The following is a 27,188-nucleotide window of genomic DNA, read 5'->3' as shown; positions in this document are numbered from 1 at the left end:
AAAAAAAAAACCAAAACCATAAACCATTTCAGTAGAAGCGAAAATGCGCTTGACAAAATCCTACATCCGTTCTTGGAAGAAGGCGGCGCATCGTCTCGGGGCAGAGTCAGCCCTGCTCATCTCCCACTACTTCTGGGTGCACATCTGTGAACTCTGGTCTGTCTATTCCACTCTTTCCTTTCAAAGTGTAATCAGGCTCTCTAAGGAAAGGAAAGACACCTACCAGCAGCTCACTAAATCTCAGCAGCATCTGCCTCTCCTGATCCCGGGCACCGTCGTGGTCTTGCTGGCCACCACGGAAAGATACGATCAGCCATTTCACACAGGACTCCAACAGAGTCCTCCTCCAGGTACGCAGTTCTCCGGCCGATCCTTCCAGCACTGCAGACACAGAGTCGGCCACGCTCCAACTGCACAGAAGACAGAAGGCACAGAGTCGGGGGGATGGCCTAAACCCCTCCAGCTTAAGTGTAACTCCCATTACAACGGGCCACCTGGGACAGAGCTCTGAGTCCCACTCCCCCACAGCACCTAAGCACCAGAGTCCATGGCTGCCCTGGCCTCCTTGCTCCAGCATCACAGATACACCAACATTTTTACAATTACCGGAAACAATACTACTGCACCAGAAGAAAAGATACATTGTCCAGACTTTGCCTAAATCAGGCTATCTCAGTGTCAGTTCTACAGACATGTTGGGCCAGATTATTCTTTCTTGGCAGGGGGAGCAGTGCTATGACATGAGAAGAGATTCAGCAGCACCCCTGGCCTCTATCCTCTAGATGCCAGAAGCGACAGCCCCCCTCCACCACGTTGTGACAATAAAAAATGTCAGACGTGGCCAACTGTCCCCTGAGGGGGCAAAATCACCCCCGGTTGAGAGCCGCTGCTCTCAGGACATCAGACCCAGCCATCCACTCATGGAGACGTGCTCGCTCCAGGCAGGATGGCTGGAAGAAGACTTCCTGTAGGAGGTGCCTTCTCGCCGACTGGCATGAAAGCAGTGCGGCAACTTCCCACTAGTTTCTAAAAGCTACAGGGAAAAGTGAAGCGGAGAGGGGAACGTAAGCCTTCATACCTCTCGCGCCTGCCCGGAGTCTGAAGCAAGCTGGGCAAATGGTCCATGAGGACAGCAAGGTCCTTGGCTTTTGCAAACGGGACCAGCTGGGCCAGGACCTCCTGATACAGCCTGGACGCTGGGGGCCCGTCTGTGCTGAGAAGCCTGGTCTGCAGCCGTTTCCACAGGGCCTTCCTCAAGACGGGAATGACAGCAGAGGACACTAGGCAGAGACAAAAAGGAGAAATGGTCACACACTGCGGCATGCTGGGGCCAGCACGTACCAGCTCACAGAGCCCATGGCGAACTTTTAGGAATTTTGTGACTGGGTGAGTTCACACTCGTATCTTGAGGTTGGCCAGGGCAGGAGCACAGATGCCATGGAGATTGGCAAATGCGAGGGCCAGTCTGTTAAACGTTGACCAGCATGCCACTGGTTACCTCTCGTCAGTCAACCCTCTGACACTGGGCCCTGAGTGTCTAGCTCGAAGCTGGTCATGGGACTGTGAGGACCAAAGTTCTGGACTCGCTCGCGATTCATGCCTCAAAGGCACGGGAATTGGAGAGGTACACCAAGAATCACTGACTAGAGGGGGCGCCTGGGTGGCTCAGTCAGTTAAGTGTCCAACTGTTGGTTGCAGCTCAGGTCTATCTGATCTCATGGGCTGTGAGATCGAGCCCTACATCAGGCTCCCTACTCAGCATGGAGTCTGCTTGAGATTCTCTCCCTCTCTCTCTGCCCCTCCCACTCGTTCTCTGTCTAAAATAGTAAATAAATCTTAAAAAAAAAAAAGAATCACTGACTAGAAGGAGGCTCTCTTACTTTTTAAAACATCTGTCATCACTGGTACAAAGTCATGACACACTGAGGGAAAACAGTGAGTGAACAATCATTCATACCCACGATAAAAAGAAATTAAGGCAAATTTCAGGTGAGCAAAAAATGCCTCGGACCTGAAACCCTACAGGTGGAGGAAGAGGGCTGGGCCCAAGCTGCCTTGACTCAGCGTCACTCACTGACACTTCTTCTGCTGGGGACAATGGGCTGGGACAAAGGGCGGTCACCCCAAATGCCTCCCTTGCCCTGGTGCTGACCCTTCCTCGACCCAGCCCTCCCCCGCTTACTGCGGGGGGAGCCGGGGGTGGATGGGAGTGTGGGGCAGCACCTCAACCCACGGCCGAGACCCGAGACAGCGGAGGGCTGGGAGTGCGAATCTCTCCTCTTTCTTGATCTCCAGAGCTGGGTCAGTGGCTGGAGGACAGAGAGAGAGACTTAGCCCACACCCCAACCGTGGGAGTTCCCTGTTAGACCTCCTCAGCCCTCTGACTTAACACCCCCAGCTGCCCGAAGTCACCAGCTGCTGTACCTCCCGCCGGGCGTGCACAGTGGCCCTGTGTCCTGGCCTGGAGATACGCGTGGAGGAGAGGGAGCAAGTCATCCAGGCGCTCCTGGAGGCAGAGCCCCGTGCTGGGCTGCCCGCACCACAGCTCGAACCGCAGGAGGTGGGTGCAGCTCAGCTGCAGGAGCAGGGCGGCGATGTCGAGGGCCGCCTGCGTCCGCCGGGCCAGGCAGTAGTCGAGCAGGTCCACCCCAACCACGGGGGCCAAAGCGGGCTCTCTCTGCAGAGTGTGGAGTAATACAGCGTCCAGCTCGTCCACGGCCAATGTGGGGAGCAAAGCCCCCAGGCCTTTCACAAACTCGGAGGCCCAAAGAAGCTCACTGCTCTGCAGCTGGTCCTGGGGGCTGCTGATCAACAGCTGGACCAGGACCTTGCCGAAAGCATTCAGGTGTCTCTCCTTCCCAGGAGACTTCGTGGGCCACTGGGTCACCAGCTGGGCCTCAGGCAGGCTCAGCAGGGCCAGGGTGACCTCTCGGAGCTGGGCGCCCTCCATGTAGGGATGCAGTCCCTGCAGGGCCTCCAGTTGCGGGAGGGTCTTTGGTGGTGATGCGGCCGAGCCTGTCCTCCTGTTTTGCAACTCCTTCAACACGCTCTGAGTGATGGCCTCCAAGTACTTGGCCAGGAGGCCCCGCTGACCAGTGCTCTGGAGGACCGGGGCGCTAGCCATTAGCAGCTGCAGGACCCCTGCGCTGAGGTGGGCTGCCAGGAGTTTCACAAGGACGGGGCTGAGGGTGTGCGGAGGGAGGGCCTGTTGCTCCAGGGCCAGGTACCAGCCCTCCAGTGTGGGGTGTCGGAGGATGGCCACGAGCACCTCCTCCAGTGTCTGAAATAGAGTGATAAGGCACAGACCTCACACACGGCCCAGAGCCAGCAGGGAGTAGGATGGAGGGCAGACAACAGCATTCCTAAGCCATTCCATCCGCAAGCCCCAAAGCACCCCAACCCAAGCCTGGTCAAAGCTATAACCCGACTGCACTGCATTGCCCTCCTCTCCCTGTCCCCCGGGCAACTGTGACAGCTGAACCATGACTGGGCCAGTGTCCCACTCACACTAGCAGGTGTCTGACGAATTCAGCCTGAACGGATTAACTGTACAACAGAACTGCTCTCCACCAGGGGATGGGCTATGCAGAAATGCCCAAATGTGGTGAAGACCAATCATCTGGTTCCTGCTTAGCAGCCCTGCCCTCCGACATCAACCTGACCGAGGGACACAGGGATCCCGGGAGCAGCGGGATCACAGCGCGGGAGACCCTGCATCTGGGAATGGTGGCTTCGAGGTCCCCAGCAGGGGAGAGGTAAGCTCACGCTGTGGAGCTACTGGGCCAGCCGCACCCACCGCCCAGCCTTCGCTCAACACAGGCTGCAACTGCTCAAAAGGAAAACGTTCCCAGTTTCTCAAGATGCTCATGTCACCCAGTGTACGAGAAACAGCTCGCGGGGAAGGCAACTGGAAAGCTACACGCCCACATTATACCACGCTTATCTGTGGGTACAGGGGTCAGGAGTCGGGGGGAGGTTCAGTGTCCCCTCTGCGGTGTTCTGTGATTCCTTATTTACCTGCAACGAACACGTCCTCGTGTTGGATCAGAAGCAGAGGAAAAGCCAAGGTCTGAGACTTGACAGGAAAAGGTTAACAGGAAGGAGACCCACAGAAGAATGGCAGTGGTACCTTGTCATTGGCCAGCTCCAGCGAGGCCATGGACTCCATGTCCAAAAAGAGGTCGGATTCGGCCTGGGCGGCCTCGCATTTCCGCTGGTTCTGCGCATCCAGCTGCACACAATGGACGACCAGGCGCCTGAGGAGGTCCAGGAGGAGCTGCAGGAGGGCAGGCCCTGCACTTCGGCCCAGCTGTGAGGACAAGAGCCGCACGACTGCTCAGAGGCCGGCGAGGGGGCTCACAGTCGCCACGACCGTGACTACCGCGTCCCTCCGCAACCAGAAGGGGCCACGTTACCAGAAACAAGGACTGAGGAGGGCAACAGGCTAGAGTGGCAACTCCTTGTAAAACACCAAGAACCTCAAAGTCCTTTCTCAGTAAGATGTGCCCCCTAAATCTCGATGAAGTATGCAGGTTTATCTTGACCAAGGTGAGGGAAGCCCAAACTAAAACTCCGTAAACCACACCGGGAACAGAAAGCTCACCAATGAACGACAAAATTACAACTTATGCAAGACGGTGGGTCTGGCAGCGCACTGACCGTCTGCCGTGGGAAGGACCCTGGCAGCAGGGTCGGCCATGTCGGCTCCTGGTCTGCAGGGGTCTGCAGCTGCTGAGGGGTACAGATTCTGCGAGGGGTATGGAAGCCTGCAGATACTGGGTGCCGAACCCACCTCTGCAGATCTGCTCCAGGGAGGAGAAGCAGTCCAGGAGGGAGGGGCAGGCTGTGAACTAGCAGCCCAGGCTCCCCGGCTGGGTGGGTGGGTGGGGGGGTGGTCCTGTGTATGTCACCTCACTAAGTGTCCTCATGAGCAACGGGGTGACAATGAGACTCTAGGGCTCTAGCAACACCGTCACTCGGTCTGGACCCGACTCCCGAAGGGCCGCTCTGGAGGCCGAGATGTGGGGACACGCGGGGTCTGCGCGGAGAGGCCGGGGCGGTGCGGACCTGGCCGAAGCTCTGCACGGTGCTCCTGAGGTACAGCAGCAGGTGTGTGGCCGAGCGCAGCAGCTGGTGCATCGGGACGTGCGGGAGGGCAGCCCGCAGCCGCGCCTGAACCTGCCCGTCCAGGAGCGCGCCCTCGCTCTCGTAGGCCGTCTGCAGCAGGGCGGCGAAGGAGGAGGCTGGAGGACCCTGGGGCGCAAGGCTGCCTGGCGTCTGAAGGGCCTTGGGGAGGCAGCAAAAGCCCGGAGGGAAGGAAAGACAAACAACCACAGATAAAAAAGGTGCGCGGTCTGCTAAGACAGGTACGGGGTGATGTTCATGACAAGGGGACACTTCACAATCGCGTCCTAATACTGGAAAACACGTGACTGCGTGACATTTTATTTATGCAAATTAAGCCGCAGCGTTCCCAGTCACAGGTACGTTCCCAGTCACAGGTACGTTCCCAGAGGGCCTTAACACGAAGGCACTGGATCGGGAAGGCATTCACACACGCTGGGGAACGGACGCGGCAGCCTGGAGCCACATGTGACAGACATTTCACTCAGAAGAGTCACTGTGCAGGCAAGCATCTGACTCTTGATTTCGGCTCAGGTCACGATCTTAAGCCCCGCAACAGGCTCTGTGCTCTGCGGGGAGTCTGCTTCTCCCTCTGCCCCCCCATCACTCATGCTCGCTCTCTCTCGCTATCAAATAAATAAATAAAATCTTAAAAAAAAAAAAAGAAGAAGAGTCACTGTGATTAATCACTGGGAACTGGGAGGTCACAGCCGTGCAGGAGCCAGCTCGGTAAGCTCCAGGCCTTCCAAAGGCCCTCCCCCAGGAGCCTTGGTCAGAGTATCTTGTTGGGGGACTAACAAGACAGTGGACAGAATGAAGACAAATTTCTGGACTTCTACCTTAAACTGAAGTTGTTGATTTTTTCTACGACAAACACACTGCCTTTTTTATTCACCCCTACGTGCCTCTTATTACTCTAACTCCACACGCTCCACATCGCAAGGCCAACGAAACGAGGCTGTGTGTGTCCAGAAACACAGCAGGTCTCCGGGCAGGGTCCCCGGACCAGCAGCAGCGCTGCTCGGAACCGCCGAGAGAGGCCAACCCCCCGGGGCCCCCTGCCGAACTGAACGCACTCAGGGTGGGGCCTGGAGACCATGTCTGACGCCCCCTGGAGGGTGAGCAGCACTGCTGGGACCTACTCAGCAGAAAGCGGACGCCTTCCTCTGAGCACCCGTGAGGTGCAGCCCTGAACCGCGACGCTTGCCCTGAGCTCTGAGCGGCCACCACCAAGTCTGAACCACAGCCTAGCCGGAGGTGGGGGGGGCGGGGGGGAAGGTGGCAGCGGCCAGGAAGGGCGTGGACACTGGAGCCCACTGCCTGGGCGGAATCCTGACCTTGCTCCCATTGCTGCCTAGAGGTGGAACCACTCTGCCTCAGTTTCCCCATGTGTGCAATGAGCCCAGTAAGTCCTGACCTTCTTGGAGCTGCTGTGAGGATTAAGGGACTTAAAACACACGTAGTATCCCTAGCAGCGGGCCCTGACGAACAGAAACATGCAAGCACTGTAAGCGACGGCTACAAATATCACAAGACAAAGAGGCCCTGAGCCGCCTTTTTCAAGAAAAGCTAAAAATTGAATATATACACAACATGCACACCACAGTTAACTGCGCGCCCCTGCCCTCCAACATTCGTAAGCAGTCTGCAATGGGGCCAGACCTGCAGCACCCCATTACAAGAATGTAGTCCCCACGTAAAGAAGATTCTTTGTTTCCACTTTCCCGGTCTTCACAGAATGGAGACTGCTGGGGGCGGTCAGCTGAGCCCACACGGCTGAGGAGCGTGCTAAGGCCCGCCGGAGAAAGCTAGGACCCACACGTACCAGATGACTCGGTAAGGAGAAACGGCAACCTCCCTCCCGCCCCGAAGCCGGCACCGTGACGAGGGAGCCCTGCAGCCTGCGGGAAACTCAATTCCCTGCATCACCGAGCCATCTAGGCTCCATCCTAGCAGCTGAACAGCAATGATGCCCCCTGAGCGCCTTCTCTTGTGCAGGGAAAGCAGAAGGTTAACAAGCTTCTCCCTGGAAACTGAGCAGCCGGACAGCTGCACAGCTGGGGCACAGCCAGAGTGGCCCACAGAAGGCACCTCGGGGTTTTCTAGGCAAAGGCCTGGCTTCCGTGGGAGCAGTGATGCCCAGCTCACCGAGGCCTCTCGGGCTGGCTCTGGGATCCAGCGGCTGTAGTATCCGCGGAACCGGGACAGCTGATGGCAGCAAGGCGGGGCCGGAGGCGCCAACGTGTCGTAAGCCTGAAGCAGCAGACACAGAGCCAGAGGGTCCCTCTGCGTGTGGAGCAGGTCTGTCAGCACTGCCGTCAGATACGCCACGACGCTCTCTCCTGCAGGGGAATGAGACGTGTGACCACCCTTCTGCGACCCATCAGCAACACCAATTCCCACACGGATTTGAGACCCAGCAAAATGCAGGCCAACACACCGAAAGGCAGATGCTACCACTGCAGAGCGCATCCACTCCGTTGCATTGACTCTGCGACACACACACCCTCAGGCTTCCGGTCCCAAGGCCTGGAAGTGGAGACCCAGGCGTGGAAGAGGTGATGCAGAAGCCACGTGCGGCCAGGACTCGCTTGGTGCTCACCAATCCGTCTCTCGTTCCTTGGCACGCGGGCGTCGCCTGTGGTTAGGCTAGGACCACGTGACTGAGGCAGCCACTTCCAGGCCTGGCCAGAACAGCCTCAGCATGACTGCCCTCTCTCTCTTCCTTTTCCAAGGTGACCCTTGAAGCCGTATGTTGAGACAGCACAGCTACAAGATGGGAGTGGCCTGGAGCCCTGAGCTGCCTCCTACAGGACAGTCACCCAGAAGAGCAACGTGACCTGTGCTAGGCTATGGCAAGGTCTAGAAAAACAGCTTTACTCGTCAAACCACTACATGTTGGGGCTTCTTTGTTATTGCAGCAAAGCCTGAGCAACCCTAAGGACACCACTGTGATCTGTGAGTACTTCCTTGGTTCTATGTTCCAGCAATTTCCAGCAAGTATGAAGGACTCCTAGCCTAGCATCGTGATAGGAAGAACAAACACTGAAGAGAAAACATCAGTGTTCCAGCAGGGGCCTGTGCAGCCCCACAAATGCATTATTATGGACTTATGCTCAAATGACCATCTCCCAGAAGTCCAGCTAGCCTCTAGACTTATCCTTACATGCTCAGCTCTAAAAGCCAAGTAGCTATCACGTTGGTGGGTCTGAATCTTGCTGCCTTGGATTTTCAGCCATTACTCCCAGAGGCCCTGGAATCACACCTCCTACTCCGCAGAGACCCAGCTGGATGATGCACCCAGAGTATCCTGATGACACACAGTTACCTGTTTCACTTTCTGTCCCAAGGAGCAACTTATTCCTGGCTTCCAGGGCGGCGGGGACCACCGCGCTGAATGGGAACGTGAGCAAGATCATGTCATCATTCAGTAAGAATCCAATTTCCTCATCCAAGCCTTCGCTGCCCTCCACCAGGACGTCCACCATGTCGAGAACATCTGAGTCAGAAAGGGGACAGTCAAACCAAGGCAAGAGCCACTGAAGGAACCCACTGCAAAGAGCTCCACAGGGAGGGATAAGAGAACGTTTGATAAAAGCTAAATGTCCCCGGGGGAAAAGGCTTAATAGGAAGTTTGGTTCTAAATAGATGAGGACATCGCCTATAAAATCCTGAGATCTCTGCTAGACAAAATGCAGGATATCCAGCTCAGGTGGTAAGAGACTGAAGTTTCCTCAAGTGACACGGAGAAGCCCCCAAAACCTTAACCTGGATATTCGGCAAACAAGTCAAAATCTGAGAAGCAAAAAAGCATAAGGGTTGAAGAACAGGCCAGAGCCAGTGTCAGGTTCAAATCCCGACTTTCCTAGGTACTAGCTGTGTGACTTGAGCTAATTACCTAACCTTTCTGTGCCTCAGCTGTCTTATCCCTGTATAAAATGAGGAAAAGGACACCTGCCCTGTAGGGTGGTTCACGAGGTTGCAGGAGGTAGATTTATGAAGAGCTGAGATCAACACCTGGCACAGAGGAAACACTGCACAAATAAAAATAACCCAGCAAACAGACTCTGTACATACTCCCCATTCTATGAGCAAATAAGGCAATTTTCATTTCCAGAGTAGACTGAGCTTTGACTCAAAGAAACAGATGTCTATACTCTGCATAAGACATGAACACAACTCTCATTTTCATCACTGATTTGCCACGGTGGCTTGAACTTCAGAAGCCCAAGGAGCATAGAGGCAGCGGCGCCTACCGTCGATGTGAGAGATAGGAATGCTGACATCATCAGCATCCTGCTTCGTCCCAGTGGCCTGCAGTGTGCTGGCTTCCTGGACAAAGTCAGAGGCTTTGTCTGTGTATGAATAGGGATTCGCCACCAAAGTCAGCAAAACCTGGGCATTGAAGAGTCAAGCAGAAAACATTCTGAGGGTCACAAATGAAATGCAAATATGCCAAAAAATATCACCGGTAAAATGAGGGAAGAGCTAAAATGTTAGCAGTCCTCAATAAGAACTGTAATTTTTCTGCCAAGTTTTTAACTTTTTGTTATAAAATTTAAAAAAAAATTCCTTTAGTATAAACCATTGCTTTTAACATTGCTCTAAGCATACTATTGTTCTCTTCGTGCAAAGACAAATCCTCGAAAGGTAATTAAATAGTACATGGTAATACATACCCATTTTACAAATTCTAAAACTAAGCAAATTCTGACATCTCGGCAGGAATTATGAAGCAAGCCAGAAACGGGGCATTTGGGACCAGTGCATCAAAAATGCCTTAATTGAGGGCGCATGGGTGGCTCAGTTGGTTAAGCCACTGCCTTCGGTTCAGGTCATGATCCTGGAGTCCCAGGATCGAGTCCCGCATCGGGCTCCCTGCTCGGCAGGGAGTCTGCTTCTCCCTCTGACCCTCCCCCTTCTCATGCTCTCTCTATCTCACTCTCTCTCTCAAATAAATAAAAAATCTTAAAAAAAACAAAAAAAATTAAAAAAAAAACAACACACAAAAAACCCCAAAATGCCTTAATTGAGCTAAAAGCTAATTGGCTTATTTACTAACATGCTCCTTTAACACTGGAAATAGGTGCTTACACGTTCCAAAAACTGAATCACAGTCTCTTGTTTCTCTTCTGGGGTGTAATCTAAGTGCTCCAGCCACAGCTCCAGCTCCTTCCACGTGTGCTCGAACACCCCTGTGTCCCGAAGAATCTGTCAGGAAGCAGATCGGAGGGTTGGGGTCACCACGCTCTGTGCGAGCCGAAGCAGCATAACGGAGGGGGTCAAAGTCTCATCTGCAGTTCTACTCCAAAAGCCACTCTTTCAAAACAACACTCCCATGGTTGAGGGAAACAAGGAAAAGAGATCATGCTGCACTCTATTAAAGATCACACGATCCCTGGTCTTGCTGCTTCCTATTCCTTTCTTTCAACTCCTAAATAATAAAAAGAAAAAAAAAAAACCCCAGCTGCTACTTAGGAGTCTGGTTTTTATACCTGGATTGTCACAAAGACCCCAGGTAGATGTGCATGACTCAGCCCCTCACAGCAACCAACCATCAGCCTGCATGAAATTCTCCAAACACCACTCACGTCACGTCAGTCACATCACGTCACCACAGTGCGGCCTCTCAAGCCTCAGACCCGGGGCAAGGAGCACCAGCATTTCTAAGAGAACAGAATGTGTTAAGGGGCAGGACCTTGAACCAGGGGGATTAAATGACGTCCCCAAATGGACCGATACCACAGACTGAGAGTCTGAGCAGCCCCACTGCACGAGCCCTGCAGCAGAGCGCACCGAAGGGAGACCCGACGGTGCCAATCCCACCTACGTGCAGTCAGCGATCACAAAATCGGCCTGGGGTCAAGTGCAGGCCTATAGGGCAATGACAACCTGTAGAGGTCAAGACCCAGACGTTCACGTTCTTCAAGCAGCTCGGGTAAGGTTATAGGGCAGCAAGATTACCAGCACTTCAAAGAAAGGTAGAATCTCTGCACCCTACAAACAATGACGTGAATTCTGTGGCACCCGCGAGACATTTGCTGCACGGCAGAGATGACGAATTCGATTTCCTACGGCTGCGTCAAGTGAGTACCAAGTGTAAGAAAGAGAAGCTAACAGTCCAACTCCCTGTTCCCTTCCACGGACTTTGACACCCATGCTATGGGTGACCGAGGAGGTAAGGACGGCTGAGCACTGGAGAAGGCTGAGTTTGGACATGTGGGAAGAGGGACGGTCTATGTAAACAGAAATCCATTTCTTGAGCCTATAACGTACTAGGCATGACCTACTACTACGTGATCACAAGTACTCTCTTCTCCTCTGAAAGCCTACCGTTTCATCATTCCCGTTCACCATGGGAAAACGAAATTCAGAGAGTTTGAGTAATTTGCCCAGTGCCACCCAGGAAGGAGTAGAAGCAGGGCTCAGATCTAGGAACAGGACCTCAATGCCCACGTTTTCCACTCCATGCTGCCTCTTGGGAACACAGCTGGGTTTAGGAGTCATAAAAGTGCCATAAAACCTCCCTTTTTTTTTTTAAGATTTTATTTATTTATTTGACAGAGAAAGACAGGGCAAGAGAGGGAACACAAGCAGGGGGAGTAGGAGAGGGAGAAGCAGGCTTCCTGCTGAGTGGGGAGCCTGATGCGGGGCTTGATCCCAGGACACCGGGATCATGACTCGAGCCGAAGGCAGACGCCCAACAACTGAGCCACCCAGGCGCCCCAAAACCTCCCATTTTTAAGTTTAGAGAAGTCCTGATACACCCTTAATTCAACAACCATTTACTAAGCACCTACCATAACAAAGAGTGAAAATGCCTCTCAGAATTAGGAACTGGTAGAAAACACTCACCTTTATGATCAGGAGTTTGGTGGATGACTTGAGCTGCAGATGACTACTGGTCACAAACATTTTCATCAATAAGTAAAATACAGATCGCTCTCCTCCAATAATTTCTGCATCTGGGCCTTCCTGGAGTTTGAAAAGCAGCACATTCTCAACATTACAGAGGCCATAGTACACTGAGCAAACAGGTACTGCATGCCCAACATGCTCCCAGGCCTCTTATCTGCTCTCGTATAACTACAACCTGGTGAGACTGCTGGGATTTTAGACGTGAGGAGCCTCAGAAGCTCAACGAAACCCCTGAACAGCAGTTGGATAACTGGGCCTGGTTGCATGTCAGCAAAATGCCAGTGCGGACAGAATTGATCCCTTATACATAATTTAGCCTCTCACAAAGGCTTTTGAGCTTCCAACGCATATCTCAGTGAAGTACATGGAGCTCCAGATCCCTGGTCCCAATGCCATCAAGGCTGCGTTTGGCCTTGAGCACATGAAGTGCTGGTATTCATGAAACCCAGCAGACTTCACCTTGTATGCAGAAGGTGGCGCACTGAATATAAATTAATATTTTAATACCAGTTTCTTGCAAAGTTAAGAGGCCTCCCTCTGTTCACTTTCCAAATAAATCAGCAGGATTCCCACTGGCCCTGTTCAGCTGGGGTGAAAAACGACACCCCTGGCTGGTCATCTCTCTGGGGTCCGTGGCAGTGACCTCATTGTGGGGTGCAGAGGTTGAGAGCAGGGCCATGGGCAACACTGCCTGGGGCCAATCCTGGGTCCTCCAGCTACGGCTGCCATCCTGCACAGGTGTCCTGAGCCCTCTGTGCCCCGGCTGCCTCGCCTTTAAGTGGCAGTAAAGGTGCGGATGCATGGAGCACATGTGTCAATCCTCAACTACAATGCAGGTGAACCTCAGGAGAGGACCTGGAAAAAAAGGCACAGATCCCAGCGCCCCCTGCACACTCACACCTTCCTGGAAATACAACAGGTAAAAATGCCCACATACATTTCTACACTATTAGTTCCATAAGATTTTAAGTAAGATCGGAGTCACTAAAAAAACAGCCATGTGAGCTACTGAGAAACACACTCGGACAATGCTTCATTTTGCCTGGTCACTCTTCCTCTGGATAGAAGTGATAGGCATCCCGTGCTTAAACACACAGGTTAAGTATCTGCTGAATCTTGAGTTCCCTTTGATTCAATGTTATATATTCTCCAGAAAGTCCTAGGAGACATTATTTATTTTTTTTTTTTAAAGATTTTATTTATTTATTTGAGAGCGAGAATGAGAGAGAGAGAGCATGAGAGGGGGGAGGGTCAGAGGGAGAAGCAGACTCCCTGCTGAGCAGGGAGCCCGATGTGGGACTCGATCCTGGGACCCTAGGAGACATTATTAAAGGCAAAAAAATGTCAGCAATTTTTACAGACTTTTCCGCCAGCCTCAATCCTCTCCTGGCTTGGTATCTATTCCCATCTCTGTCTTAACTTCTTCCAGGATGAGGGCAAAAGAAAAGGAATGTACTTTATTTCCGAAAAAGTTTTAAAATGACAAGACATAAAGTCGTCAAGATTAAAAAAACCCCAAACTCCCAATACCCAGCAATGTTACTGTTTCAGTCAGAACACACGAAAACACCCTATTTTGCCAAAGCAAAGAGACTCTGAGGCCTCCTGGTTCACGAATGAGGCCCTGGTCTCTGCTCTGCGTGCGTCTGAGGGGGGAACCGTGAATGTCTTCCTTGTAACCATCAGGTTCTGATCCAGTGAGAAATTTCCAGGCCAAAAAACCAACATGCCCGCGAGTTAGTGAGCAGAAGGCGGGAGCTCTCCGCTTCCTACCTGTGCCTTTAACCACAAAAACTTGCTGGCGGGCAGCTCCAGGGCCACCTTGAGAATGTGGTGCTGCAGAATGGGAGGGACCTCGTCTCGGAGGCCCTGCTCTGAGAGGATGCCTGTGGGCAGGAGGGAGGAACACAGACAGGAAGTCAAGTGGAGGAAGGTGCGCAGCCACTGCTGTCCCTGGCGAAGGGGACCGGAGAAGGAACTCCATCCGCAGAAATAAGAAGGGCGATCTGGGGCTCTGTCCTCCCTTGTCCTGGGCCCACTCTTCTGCCTGGACGCACCTCACCTGCCGCGTCCTCCCCCTCCTGTGGTCTATCCAAATCTTCAGCAGAAAGCCTGCAACTCCACCAGCCCAAAGCAGCCCGCTGGCCCCCACCGACCTCTCCCTACAGCCTGAAGCCGGGACCCTCATGCTGCGCCCTGGGTGTGGTCCCTCACCGATGTTAGCCCAGTGGGAAGCACCGGCCTCACTCCCCAGACTACAGAGATGTCATGAGCACGCTGTGGCCACCGGAGCCCCAGCCTGGGTCCCTACCCTCTGCCCTGAATTCTGGATTTCTCTTTGCTTGGGAACGACACGATACTAAATAGTAAATGGTAAATTTCATATTCTCACAGCAAGGAGAACCTTTCGCCTTCCAACAATTAAAAAGTCAATTATAACTTTTCATTAGGATTATTCCAACACCTTATATAAATGCCAGGAATGATATTTCTGCAAGTTTTCTTCTGTGGGCCCAATTATAAAGTTGATTTTATTAGACAAATTTTTCCATCAAGGAAACGTGACCAGACAAGCACTAAATTACTTTTACAAGATGTGGTTTGAGCCTGCGTCACTGAGGAAAATATGAGTCAATGATGTCAAAAGTGCCTCTGCGCAAATGAGACATCCCTTCTCAGCGGCTCTCATTTCTTTTTTTTTTTAATTAATTACTTTTTTTATTTAAATTCAACTAACATGTAATGTATTATTGGTTTCAGAGGTAGAGGTCAGTGATTCACCAGTTGCATGTAACACCCAGTGCTCATTACATCTCAGGCCCTCTAATTTCTGCAGCCCTGCTCCTTTGAAAAGAGGCTTTAGAGTTAATGTCACATGATCAGATTTGTCATTCATCCCCGGCAGACAATTCAGGCTGCCTGGCTTCTCCCTGCTCTGCCTGCTGCTCAGCGTTCATCTGATGTTTACTTAAGGAACACTGGCTATTTAAAATGTATTAGTCCAAACACAAATAACCAGGTTGGGGGCTCACGCATGCCGGCCCTCAGCTCCGGGGGCTCTGCTCTGGCTTAGCTGCCCGTCCTTCATCCCTGCCAGCACACAGCAGAGGGGCGCCTGCGGTCTCAGGGGACACACCTTTCAGGAGCTTGCTGAAGTCAAAGTTGTACTGCATGACCACGTGTGGGACCACCTTCTGGTATAGGCATATGACCTGGAGCAGAATGGCTTTCAGAAGAATGGTTTCTGCATCATCTGAACCAAAATCAGACACCTCAAATTAGGAAACACACTTGTTCTTTGCCCTTCATCAGCAGGCGAACCACCCGTGACCCATTGCAGTCAACCCCACGCTGAATGCAGAGGCTGCACACAGATCCCTACGAAGTCAACATGGTCAGGACTGTCCAAACAGACTGGGTTTAAATCCCCATTTCGGTGCTGTGACCTGGGACAGGTTACAGCTGCTCTCTCTCTGTGCTCGAGCATCCTCATCTGAACAACGGGGATTCAGCAGCACCTACCCTCGCAGTCACTGTAAAGATTAAATAGCAGAGACAGAAGATACGAGACCCACTGCCTGGCAGGCCAATAACAAGGTTTGAGTCAATGTATCCCATTACTGGGGGGACTGTGTAGCCAGCTCTATCTGCACAGTAAATGAGAGCCCCCAACCCCCAACATGGAAAGGCCAGAGTACATAACACCCATCATTCAAGTCTTTAGAGAGTCACGGTGCTCGCATAAAGCTTGGGTGCATTCCCAATAGACGCCCTGAAAGCCCCTGTAGGCAGGCGGTGTCCCTGGCTGCCCGTACCACCTGTCTGCACACAGCAGAGCCCCGCACACTTCTCACCGCACTCGGGAGTCACACAGAAGGTGGGAGTCTGGTTGTCCCTCTTCTTTCCTTTCTCATCATCCTGTTTTGTGTCCTGCTTTCGAAGGGACTGCCAGACCCACACGATGGTGTTGAGGTCTGGTAAAATCTAAAAGGGAAAACAAGAAAACAAAAAAACCAACCACATTAAACAAGGGAAGGAAATAAATGAAATGAACCTACTAAGGAAAAGCAAAAACAAAGGGAGGATTTGAGCACACGTGGGGGTGTGTGTGTAAGAGACGGGATGGAGGGAACACAGGCCCACATCCTCTGTGAGTTCTGCTCTGTGCTGCTGATTCCCACGACTGTACAGCAAGGACTTGGTGAAAACACAATCACTGATGATTACAACAAACCCCCGAAGACTCATTCACCAGAGCAAGACACTGGGAAAAAGAAACCCGTCCTCTGATCAGCCGGGGGCCTCATCCAGCATGACCTTGGCTCCTTCCTGGCAGGTGCCCCGTCTGCAGACGATGACTGCCCTTCCTGACTTGCCAGAATAGGCCCCGGGGAAGAGGGCACAGGAGGGGCCTCCCAAGCCACTCCCTCACCTTAGCCCCAGCCCAGTGTGTGTGCAGCAGCTGGGGAGGGAAGAACAATCAGCTCCCGATGAGGCTGGAGGTCCAAGAGCACCTGAACCCCTCCACTGCACTTCGTTTCACACCTAGCCTCTGTGCTCCTGGGGCTGCCTCTTCCCCTGGTGTGCTCGCCCATGACAGCTGTAAGGAACTTTCTGGAACCTCATCTGGAATGGCCACAGCTGCTCCCATGCCTACCTTGCTCAGAGCTTCTCTGAAGAGCCGCACGAATTCTTCCATCACCTCGGCCGAGTACACGCTTGATCCTTGCCACGTCTCTTTATTCAGGCAGTGGTCAACGGTTTTCAATGCTCTTTTCAAAATGACAGAAATAAGGGATAAAGCTGTGTGTTTCACCGATTTGCTGTCCAACTGGGAAGAAAAAGAGGTAAATCCACACTGGAGGCTGCACTGGTAGACACAGACCTCCCAAGCCCTGGGACTGATGGGCCCTTGTTCCTCCTGGGGTCCCCATCAGGGAGGGCCGCACGAGTTGGGCAGCCTGTGGACCCTGCCTCTTGACCTCCTGCAGATCTGACCTCAGCAGTGGCTGAGGAGACGGCAACTGAAAGAAACACCTGATAGTTATTTTTAGTTCTGTTTCATTGTCTAGGTTTGGTAAGTCTTTTCTGACAGCCACTGAGCTCATTGGATTATCCTCATCAAGAACAGCTACAATCTCACCAGAACCCCACCAGCTCCTGGAAAAGCACTTAATGTGTCTGAAATGACACGGTGAGAGGGGGTGGCTGGCCTTCCATCCCAGACCGCCTGCCGGAGCCGCTCCCAGAGGGCAGGGACGTAGTCTTCCACCCAGAAAGGGGCCGCATCCGACATCCGCCTTTCAGTTCTGTTTCCTTAACAGCCCCTCGAGACTAAACAGTTTGTGTCTTCTACCAGACTGACGGGCAAGTGAGCTGGGTCCTAATTTTGGTTATTACGACTTGGCAACCAGAACAAAAGGCCTTTCTGTCCAGGCCCACGCCGGCCTCCTCCCTGTTCCTCGCCCGCTGCCCACTCTCAGCACAAACCCTGGAGACAGGCATCAGAAATGCTGAACCCCACTGCACCACCAGGGGGTCCTCGCTGCTCTGCGCCGACTGCCCATCACCGCTGGGGCCACCTCGAGTCCGTGTGACCCACCACGACAGACCCCAGTTCTGCCTTGTCCACACGACAACCCGGCCTGCCTGACGGGTGGGGACTCCTCCTGCCCCACAGCCACCCGGCCTCCCCCAGCTAAGTCTTGAGGCAACCCGGGAACAGGAGGGCCTGGGAGAGCCCAGGACCCACGTGTGCCAACAGCTTGCAGCTGTTCACTTAAGGCCACGCTACGGAGCTGTGCTGAAAGATGCATGCATCCCTCAGAACGTGGCTCCTGCAGGGACTCGGGGACCTTTATAATGTATAATGATAGGAAATTTAATCTTTCTGTGAATGTGTCCAATTTTTTCCATGAACATGTCCTCTCAAAAGGCCTGAAATAGCTAATCCCCAAAGTAAACGTTCCCCAGAAATTTTAACAGTATTCACTTATACCACAAAAGACAGGATTTGCCAGGCAAATTTCAGTCCTACCCCATCCACAAATCCTCAACTGATAGCTTTATACATGACACTGGGCTATAGCTGAACACACTGCCCTGTGTCTGGGTCCAACAGGCTCCCACCCTCGGGCAGGTGCAGAGAGCCATGCAGGAGGCTGTGGTCCTGGCTCCGTGCTGGAGCAATAAAATCAGCAGCTGCATCCTCTGGCTGGAATGTTCCTCAGGCTCAGGGTCCCTTGCCCAGGTAAGTGGACACGGAAAGCCTGAGGCTCACTGACAAAACACCATCCAATATATCCAGGTAGGCATCCTCAGAATGATCCCCAGAAAGGCCAATGCAGTGAACAGGAGAAAGTTCTAGAAGAAAGGCGACCACTTACATTTAATGCCTGGGTGAACATGATCTTATTGCACACCAGGGGCACAGTGGTCACCATCACCATTGCCAGGAGCCTAGGCAAGGGGATGAACTCTCTGGTCTGAAAAGCCCGGGAAATGTCCGGCTGGGCCTCATAGATCTATGAAAAAAGAGAACAGAGAATGAGCTAGTGCAGGTTACGTTTCAAACCTGAGGCTAACTGTAGGCACCCCACAGTGAAGCGGTTCCAATGAAAGGATTAGAGTGATAAAGGTCCAAGGCCTGCCAAGGAACAGGGTCCGGAAGATTAACCCCTAAATCTACTTGTTAGAGAAAAGTCAGGTCATGAGACTGTTTGTTACCAGGGCAATGCCCTTCAAAGCAGAGCACAGCGTGGCAGCCTGGGGAGCCCCTTAAAACCTCTGATGACAAATAAGTCACTGCTGGAGCTAACAATTGTATTACTCACCAGTTATTGCACTTGACAGACACGTGACAAATTATGTCATCTTTTAATACTTCATGACAACCCTTTAGGGTAGGGATATTTTACATTAAAATAAAAAACATTCATGGATGACAAAATTGGACCTCAATAAGGTTAAGTAATTTCCCCAGGGGCGCACAGCTAGAAAGCAGTGAAGCAAGGACTCGCACCCAGGTCTGCAAAGGCCATGAACTTGCCCGCTGCCCTTCCCTGGGAAGAGCAGCACCAGAGCACCTCCCCAAAAGGGTGGTGGCCACAGGCTACCTTCCCCCAAATGAGGGGCAAAATGCCTCCTTCTCATCCTAAGATACACGTGGGGACTATATATACACACACCTGAGGAAAATGAGAGAAGACCTGAAAAAAAGCTTGTTTATAGATAACCCCATGCCCAGACAGGGCACAAGAAAACAATCCTAGATGTTTCACCATTAAGCAGGCCAAAAATCAGACCTTAACTGAGCCAGGCAGTACTGCCAAAGAATGTACGGTAGGTACGTCCGCTATGGTGGATGCAGGGAGGCTGACGTCTGTGACCAGAAGGACATTAACAGGGGAGCCTGGGTGGCTCGGCTAGTTAAGCGGCCGACTCTTGGTTTCGGCTCAGGGCATGAACTCAGGTTGTGGGACTGATCCCTGTAGTACTGGGCTCCTCGCTCAGCTGGGAGTTGGCTTGAGATTTTTCTCTCCTTCTGCCCCTCCCCCTGCTCACTCTTACTTTTTCTCTCTCAAATAAATAAATCTTAAAAAAAAAAAAGACATTAATACATAGCCACCTAGACAAACCAACCATTGTTTCATAGCTTATTTCAAGTTGTTCTAAGTACTTAAAACAGTAGTCTTTAGAAACTATCCTACATTTCAGACATCTCACTAATTCCAGCCTAAATGTGCTAAAATTCATTAAGATCTCACTCTAAGCAAAATCTGGATGAAGGAGATGAATTCGGCTTAACAGATTCAAAAGACATCTACCTCTAAATTCAGCTCAGTGAAAAGCAGAATGTCCTCAGAGGATCAGGACACCAATGTGACATGATCTCAATTACCCCCTGAAGAATAGCTGAAGGAGTTCTCTCCATCCTGAAGTTCAGGATGGGCACGTCACTCTCTCTCCCTAGCTGCCATCCCACAGCTCCTGACACTCTGCCCACCCCCTAACACACTCCAGAACAGCCAGGGTGTTACCTTGTTCAGCAGTTTGATGTTATTTGACCAAGTGGACTTCACTCTTGGAAGAAAGGAAAATGTGACTTCCTTGAAGTATTTGTTCAGTAAGTCCGGGCACACTTTGAGGATGTTCACCACGAGCTCGGCCACCAGCTCATCGTCTGCAGCAGTCTTCAAACCCAACAGGAAGTGCAGGAGGGTCAGATTCCCGCCTCTGTCAGAGAAAGAGAGGAGAGAAGGGTCTGCAGGGAATTTTCACAATGCGCTGAGAGCTCGGGGTAATAATGCAGCTCCTCGACACCGCCCTCAGTAAACACAGTTGAAATACAAGTGACCGGCAAATTGCACCTGTGGCTCTCCCTTGTGACACAAAGTGGGGTGTTCTCATGGTCTGTGGGGCTCTCGCTCTCCAACAAAGGGCTTGAATTTCACTCCTCTATTTCTAAGCGGCTCAAAAAGTCTCTACTTTGACCTGTTCTCCATCTCTCCTTCCCTCCCTTGAGTTCCATTTGACATTCAGGAGGAGGAAGAAACCCACTCTGTCTCTACCCCATCCACCTACCAGTCTGCCCAGGAGTCAAGGCTAATGTAAAGAAAGGGCCAAACCCGCAAGGAGGAATCCACTCCCAGAATTTCCCCATGAGATTTTACTGACCTCTTTCCTCCAACTGCATGTGAAAAAGCAAGTATGTAAATAAATATATATATGTGAGCATTAAGTATAAAAACTACAGAGGATGGGTTTTTCTTTTAAAAAGATTTTTTTACATGAACTGCTCCTGAACTGCCCCACAGTCCACAGTGCCACAAAATTATTTCTAAAATGCAACAAAATGGCACAAAGTCTTGCCACTTATTCTATTTATTTCAAACTTCTAACTGCAAGAAGCTAATATAGGAAAAAAAAAATCTACTGTATGAAAATATTAAAAACTTGTCCCAAAGTGGGCAGCTTTCCAAAGGATAAAATCATAAAAAGAACAATCAGGAGAACCTGTGGACATTAAAACTTGCAGATAAGAAGCATCTAGCCCAGGATCTATATAGGCAAACCCGTAGGACTCCGTGTTTACCCCCAGATCCTTCTAAGGAAGGATGACTTTTCATATCTGCCTGTCCCTGATCCAGAAAATCTGAGAATTTACCACAAGCATACCACGTTGATAGCTTCTGGGATCCTCACTGTTCTGTACCCCCTTGTAAATTGACCAAAACTAAGATGCAATATGCAGCTTTACATATACTAAAATTTTTTTCAAAAACTGAATGAGTATAATTTTGATCAGAAATCTAAAAAGCTTAAAATTTGGGGGGTGCCTGGGTGGCTCAGTCATTAAGCATCTGCCTTCGGCTCAGGTCATGATCCCAAGGTCCTGCTCAGCAGGGAGTCTGCTTCTCTCTCTCCCTCTGCCCAACCCCCCATGCTCGCATGTGTTCTCTCTCACTCTCAAATAAATAAAATCTTAAAAAAAAAAAGGCTTAAAATTCTTAATATGAAAATTTCATGAGCAAAATAGTTTGCGCCATCAAATGAACACAATGCTAAATCTACAAAGTGCACTACAAATACCACGCACATCCACATTATTTCAGTCAACAGTGTAATAAAATGAATGACATTTCTATATACACAGTATGCAATGTGTGCCGGCCACTACTCTAGGCAGTTAGCACACTCGACCTCCCTCCGGGGTGGGTACCAATTTTGTTTCCATTTTACAGATGAGGCAAGAGAGGCAGAGAGAAGTACTTGTCGAGGTCTCAGAGCTGACTCCAGAATCTGTTCTCTTAACCTCCACACCAGGGGTTGGCAAACTATGGCCCACCCTCTGTCTTTATAAATAAAGCTTTATTGGAACACAGTCACACCCATTCGTTTATGTCCGTGGCACAGTTGAGCGGTCACGAAACAGACTCTATGACACACCAAGCCTAAATACTACCTGTCCCTTGGAGAAGTTTACCAAGTCCCGCCTACACTAGAATGCCTCACTTTCAAACACCTGCTACGTGCCAGGCACTGTCCTCTGTTCTCACTGATTCTCGTCTATCAGGTGATGAACAAGCAAATAAATAAATGTGCGAGGTGGTGATAAGTCACAGTCAAAAGCAAGAGCCAGGCAAGGGGGACAGTGACAGTGGAAGGGCTATTTCAGCAAAGGGCTGCCAGGGAAGGCCTCTCGGATGTGGTGACACATGCAGGGAGCCCTGAATGGACTGAGGACGCGAGCCTTACAACTACTGGGGAACCACACACTTTAATTTTCTCAAAGCTTTCCATCCACGTCCCCACAGACAAATTCCCTTCCTCTCCCCTAAGGGCAAACATTTGCTTTTGCCCCTGGCTTCAAAAAACTGACATAAACCACAGCTTATTTGAACAGACCTACACCCACAAGTTGATTCAAACACGCTCATCAAATGATGATCTATTTACGGGTCTTACTTAAGGGGAAAAACACATGTGTTTTAGGCATGGCGTTATATTAGACTATAAAAGTCTGCTGTTACTTTTAGCAGGCAAGTGAGCTGATTTTTGCTGATAAGAGAAAAGCTACACTATCCCAAAACAAAGTTAAAAGAAAAAAATGATGTGGCAAGTTAATTCATAATAACCTCAGAATGAAAACAAGTCACAAGGAGAGAGAAAAATTTCCACCATATTATCCTATCGTGAAGGGATCAGTCATCTCCTACCTGGGTGACACTAAATCAAACCATCTATATCTTTATAATAAAATAATCAGAGATTAAAATATATATATATAAGGCTACTCACAATGACCAGAAAATATACCTAACATTTTTACTATCAACGGGGACAAAAAAGCAGGTTGATAAATCCAACAGTAGGCTATTTTGGTTATTAAAAACTAGTAACATGGATGTGTATTACAGTTAAACCAAAAGAGAAAGTCTAAAAGAACATAATCTAAATCATCAGCTGTGGACTTCGTTTCCGCACTGATGAAATGTCCCCATAAACAAAATGTAAAAACATGAAACAAATTGTAAAAAACCAAATTGTGAAAATCTAGCTCATTAGCAGCTGTCTTTGAGGAGAAGAAGAACTATTTCACTGTTACGAGGATTCCCTGGGTTTAAATCTGAACTCTGCCACTCTGCCACTCACAGGCTGAGAGACCCGACCTCTCTGTGCCCATCACCCTCAGCCACTAAACCAGGATAACACTGGCTCCCACCTCAGGACTGCGTGGAGGCCCGCGAAGGGGTCCACCCTCCCTGGGAAGGCGGATGTACGACTTATCCTCAGACCCCGCCAACGGTCACAGTCTCGAGGGAAACCGCGGCACCTCGCTGGGTGAGACATCTCCTACTGGGTGTCTAAGTCCACTGCTGCCTGAGCCCTTTGCCCCGAGGACTCGTAATGAGCAGCCGCTCTTTGGGTCAACAAATGTTCATCCCTAAGATGAGGTAGGTAATGTCTAAAATAAAATTCCATTATTCCACAGATTTCCCCGGGAAGTCACGTACGTACGGGACGACTGCTGAGGAACCCGCGTGGGGTTCACAAGGGCGCTGCCTTACCTGCCGAGGGTGCCGAGAGATGCGTCATAAAAATTAATCCCGTGCTTGAGCGAACAGCACAGATCCATCAGGAAGGTGTGAACAAGCTCCCTCACCATGGTTTTCCCCGCATCCTCAGCAGAAGCCTACGAGGGTTTTTAGAAATTCAACGAAAATCTCAAGTTCGTAAGCCTCAGTAACAACTACAGAGTAAAAACTGGACAATACCACGCACCCAATGACGACTTAGAGAACATTTGAAACACTTGGTATCTATCATTCAAAAAAACAAAGAATAGAAACACCAATCAAGATAAAAAAAAAAATACTCTCTTATACATGGACTCTAAATAAAGACATAATAAATTAGATAAACCACAAATTAAAGAAAACAACAAACAAGCTCATAGATACAGAGAACAGACTGGTGGTTGCCAGAGGTAGGGGTGGGGGGTGGTGATGAAAGAAATGGATGAACTGTTTTTGTTTTAGTTTAAATAAACTGAATTAAAAAAGAAAATATTTCTTTTTAACGCTGAACAGACAGGGAGTTGCTGGAACAAGAAACTACAGATAACTGGACATTTTACGTCATTTCTTATTGTTCCCAAGCACTTGGCAATGAGGGTTCTCATTCCATCTTTACAGCCGCCCTGTGCATCTGGCAGGACAGAAATGACTGCCCCCATTGCACGTAAGAGCAAACTGTGGATGGCACAGCTGAGGTCCCCAGTGGGTTAGTGAGTGCAGAGCAGGCCAGTATCGGCAACCCCGTTATTAAAGAGACTCTCTTTACAGCCTATATTGCAGTTACAAAATCATTTTTTTTAAGCTTCCCTTTGCTTTTGCGCTGTGATACTGTGAATGATAAGAAATAAATACAGTTGACCTCTGAACCACACAGGTTTGAACTGCACAGTTCTGCTTCTGTGGACTGTTAGCGACAGCACGGTCCTATAAATGTATTTTCTCTTATGATTTCCTTATTTTTTATTTATTTATTAAATCTTTTTTTTTTTTTTTTTAAGATTTATTTATTCATTTGAGAGAGCGAGAATGAGACAGCATGAGAGGGAGGAGGGTCAGAGGGAGAAGCAGACTCCCCGCCGAGCAGGGAGCCCGATGCGGGACTCGATCCCGGGACTCCAGGATCATGACCTGAGCCGAAGGCAGTCGCCCAACCAACTGAGCCACCCAGGCGCCCATCTTATGATTTCCTTAATAACATTTACTTTTCTCCAGCTTACTCTATCATAACCAGACAGGATACAATACACCTAGCATTCAAAATATGGGTGAATCGACTGTTTATGTTACGGGTGAGTCTGTCAGTCAACACTAGGCTATTAGTGGTTAGGTTTTTGGGGGGGGTCAGAAGCTGTACACGGATTTTTGACTGCACGGGGGTTGGCGCCCCTAGCCCTGCCTAATTCAGGGGTCAAATGAATTTGGTCTGTACCCCCGGTTGCTGGCAGAGATCTGCTAAAACCCCTGTACTTTCCTGATTGACAGGGGTGAGATCAGTATCCACACAGGGCTCTAAAATCCCCTGGACTGTCCTAGGTGACAGGAGCAGTTTTTATTCTAATGACGCAACTCTTAATGGGCTCCCGGACAGCTTCTGGCTGGACACCAGAACATAACCAGTGATGAGGGCATTACCTAACTCTCTGAATTTGAATGTCCTCACCTATAAAGTAGAACCATTAAAAAAAAAGATTAAAAAATACTCTTAAGAGGGGCAAGTTTAAACTTGTATTTTTAAACAAGCTTAAGAATGACTTAATTTCTTGTGCTCTTTTGAATAAAATTCCACATTTGGGAGTGTTTTTATTAAGCCTCCGAGGCTTCCTGGTAATAGAGCTTACAAAACATGTTCAAAACAAGAGGACAGAGGCAAGTCACAGAGATAAAAGGAGGTAAAACACAGGGCTCTTGAGAGGTAAATTACTATAAAGTTCACAGGAAGTCTGAGCCTTCACTACCCTGGCCAAGTCCATGTTCAGAAACACCCTGAGGAAAATCAAAATGAGGAGGATTAAAAGGTACACTGGCCTTGGGTCAACTCGAGAGCAACCGGTCTAATTCAACACTTGAGGAACTATTACAGAATAAATTACACATGTCAGGTGGTGAGGAAACTGGGGTTTTCCTAGACACTTGGGATCCTGAAGTGAAACCAACAGGCCTTGAAATCCCAAAAACTGGTATGGAAAGAACGGAATGAAGGAAAAGAGGAGGTCAATGAGAGGAGGAAAAGAGCCTAGATCAACACCATACGTCTACTGGGCAAGCCCCACAGGGAGAACCAGCATGTCACTCAGCTAAAGGGAGTAAGAGTTTTCTCTAAGAAAAAAAGTCTAATATCATAATACCTCAGAGATTAGGAAAAAAACCTTGTAAAGAAATAAAATTTGGAAGATCATATTTCATCTAAGCTGAGAATTAATAGAACCACAAGCCAAGAGAAACAGATCAAATGGGGGGAACTTTTTTTTTTTTTAAGGCAAGTAAATTCCTCAGCCTCCAGCTGTGAGGACCACACGCTAACAGTGAGGTTAACTCAAACCCAAGAGGACTGTACCTTGACATTTTCCAGGCTCACATCAACAATCCCATTCCAGCTGTAGAGAGCTGCTATGTGGTTCAGTAACTGCCCGGTAAAGAAACGCACCTTCTGGGTTTTGGTGATATTTTTATTGTGAACTACCTGAAAACAATAAAACAAATGAATTTCAAGGAATGCAATTTTTAAAAGTGTTTCTTGTATTTCGTCATTACAAAAATCATGTAGGCCTATGGCAAAATGTGTGACCAAAAAAAAAGAAAAACATAAAAAATCAACAATCTTCGAGCAATCCTAGGGTGCGCACAGTTAGCATCCCAGTTCATTTCCTTTCAGCCCCCCGCCCTGCAGCACATAATATGTACGTGTACATACCGTTTGGTTTGGGCTTTTCACCTCTCTGAGATTATACTTAACAGTTTTCTGCCCACTTTTACTTATATAACATGAGCTTGGAATTCCCACATCATTAAAAACTCCTTTAGAAACTCATTTTGGAGGGCTGAGTATCACTCTAGCCCACGAGTGACCATAATTTATTTCCCCATTCCCCGGGTGGGTACAAGTGGGCTGTTTCCCCTCTGGTTGTCATCAGCATCCTTGTACAGAGTCTTCCCTGCATTCCTGATTATAGGCTTGGAAACGGGGCACCATTTCTCAGTTCCCCCCAGACCCACTCCCAGAACCTCTGGGGATGTGGCCCAGGTGTATATGTTTCAAATTTGCTTCCTGGGTGGTTCTCAGGGAAGTCCAACACCCCCAAGTCTAGAACATTTTTAAGACCTCTGACACATACTGCCAGACCTGCTCAAACACTTCCTCCAGAAAAGTCCCCATTCAAAACATCTTTGCTAGCACTGAATATCACTGTTTTTAAAAGGTCAATGCTAACTTGATAGGCAAAAAAAAACCCCTGTATCTCATGACTTGTATTTACTTTAAATCAGGGTTTCTCAACCTCAGCACTACTGATACTTTGGGACAAATAACTGTCATAGGGGACTGTCTTGTGCATTGTAGGATGCTGAGCA

General features: G+C 49.9%; 1 protein-coding gene across 3 annotated transcripts in view; it reads right to left on the bottom strand.

Moving 5' to 3' along the window:
* URB1 (URB1 ribosome biogenesis homolog) overlaps nt 1–27,188 on the bottom strand; it is a 67,170-nt gene that overhangs the window by 25,340 nt on the left and 14,642 nt on the right. Inside the window, exons 7-24 of one of the 3 annotated variants that reach the window (XM_064579509.1) lie at nt 26,176–26,301; nt 23,613–23,737; nt 20,082–20,277; nt 18,429–18,566; nt 16,700–16,873; nt 15,897–16,026; nt 15,179–15,295; nt 13,816–13,928; nt 11,980–12,099; nt 10,219–10,335; nt 9,381–9,519; nt 8,453–8,623; nt 7,273–7,466; nt 5,068–5,286; nt 4,130–4,309; nt 2,425–3,280; nt 1,079–1,280; nt 224–410 (exon numbers count right to left, since the gene is read on the bottom strand). In XM_064579509.1, coding sequence (XP_064435579.1) covers nt 224–410; nt 1,079–1,280; nt 2,425–3,280; nt 4,130–4,309; nt 5,068–5,286; nt 7,273–7,466; nt 8,453–8,623; nt 9,381–9,519; nt 10,219–10,335; nt 11,980–12,099; nt 13,816–13,928; nt 15,179–15,295; nt 15,897–16,026; nt 16,700–16,873; nt 18,429–18,566; nt 20,082–20,277; nt 23,613–23,737; nt 26,176–26,301 — 3,504 coding nt within the window. Of the gene's footprint in view, nt 1–223; nt 411–1,078; nt 1,281–2,424; nt 3,281–4,129; nt 4,310–5,067; nt 5,287–7,272; nt 7,467–8,452; nt 8,624–9,380; nt 9,520–10,218; nt 10,336–11,979; nt 12,100–13,815; nt 13,929–15,178; nt 15,296–15,896; nt 16,027–16,699; nt 16,874–18,428; nt 18,567–20,081; nt 20,278–23,612; nt 23,738–26,175; nt 26,304–27,188 lie in introns of those variants that run through there. The other 2 variants (XM_064579515.1, XM_045902558.3) reach the window with 2 other exon arrangements.

Source organism: Mirounga angustirostris, unplaced genomic scaffold (assembly GCF_029215605.1).
Source record: "Mirounga angustirostris isolate CCGP_5_RB_7025 unplaced genomic scaffold, mMirAng1.0.hap1 SCAF_1, whole genome shotgun sequence".
NCBI classification, from domain to species: domain Eukaryota; kingdom Metazoa; phylum Chordata; class Mammalia; order Carnivora; family Phocidae; genus Mirounga; species Mirounga angustirostris.
The sequence above is the reverse complement of the archived record's forward strand: the minus strand, read 5'-3'. Positions and strand labels throughout refer to the sequence as shown.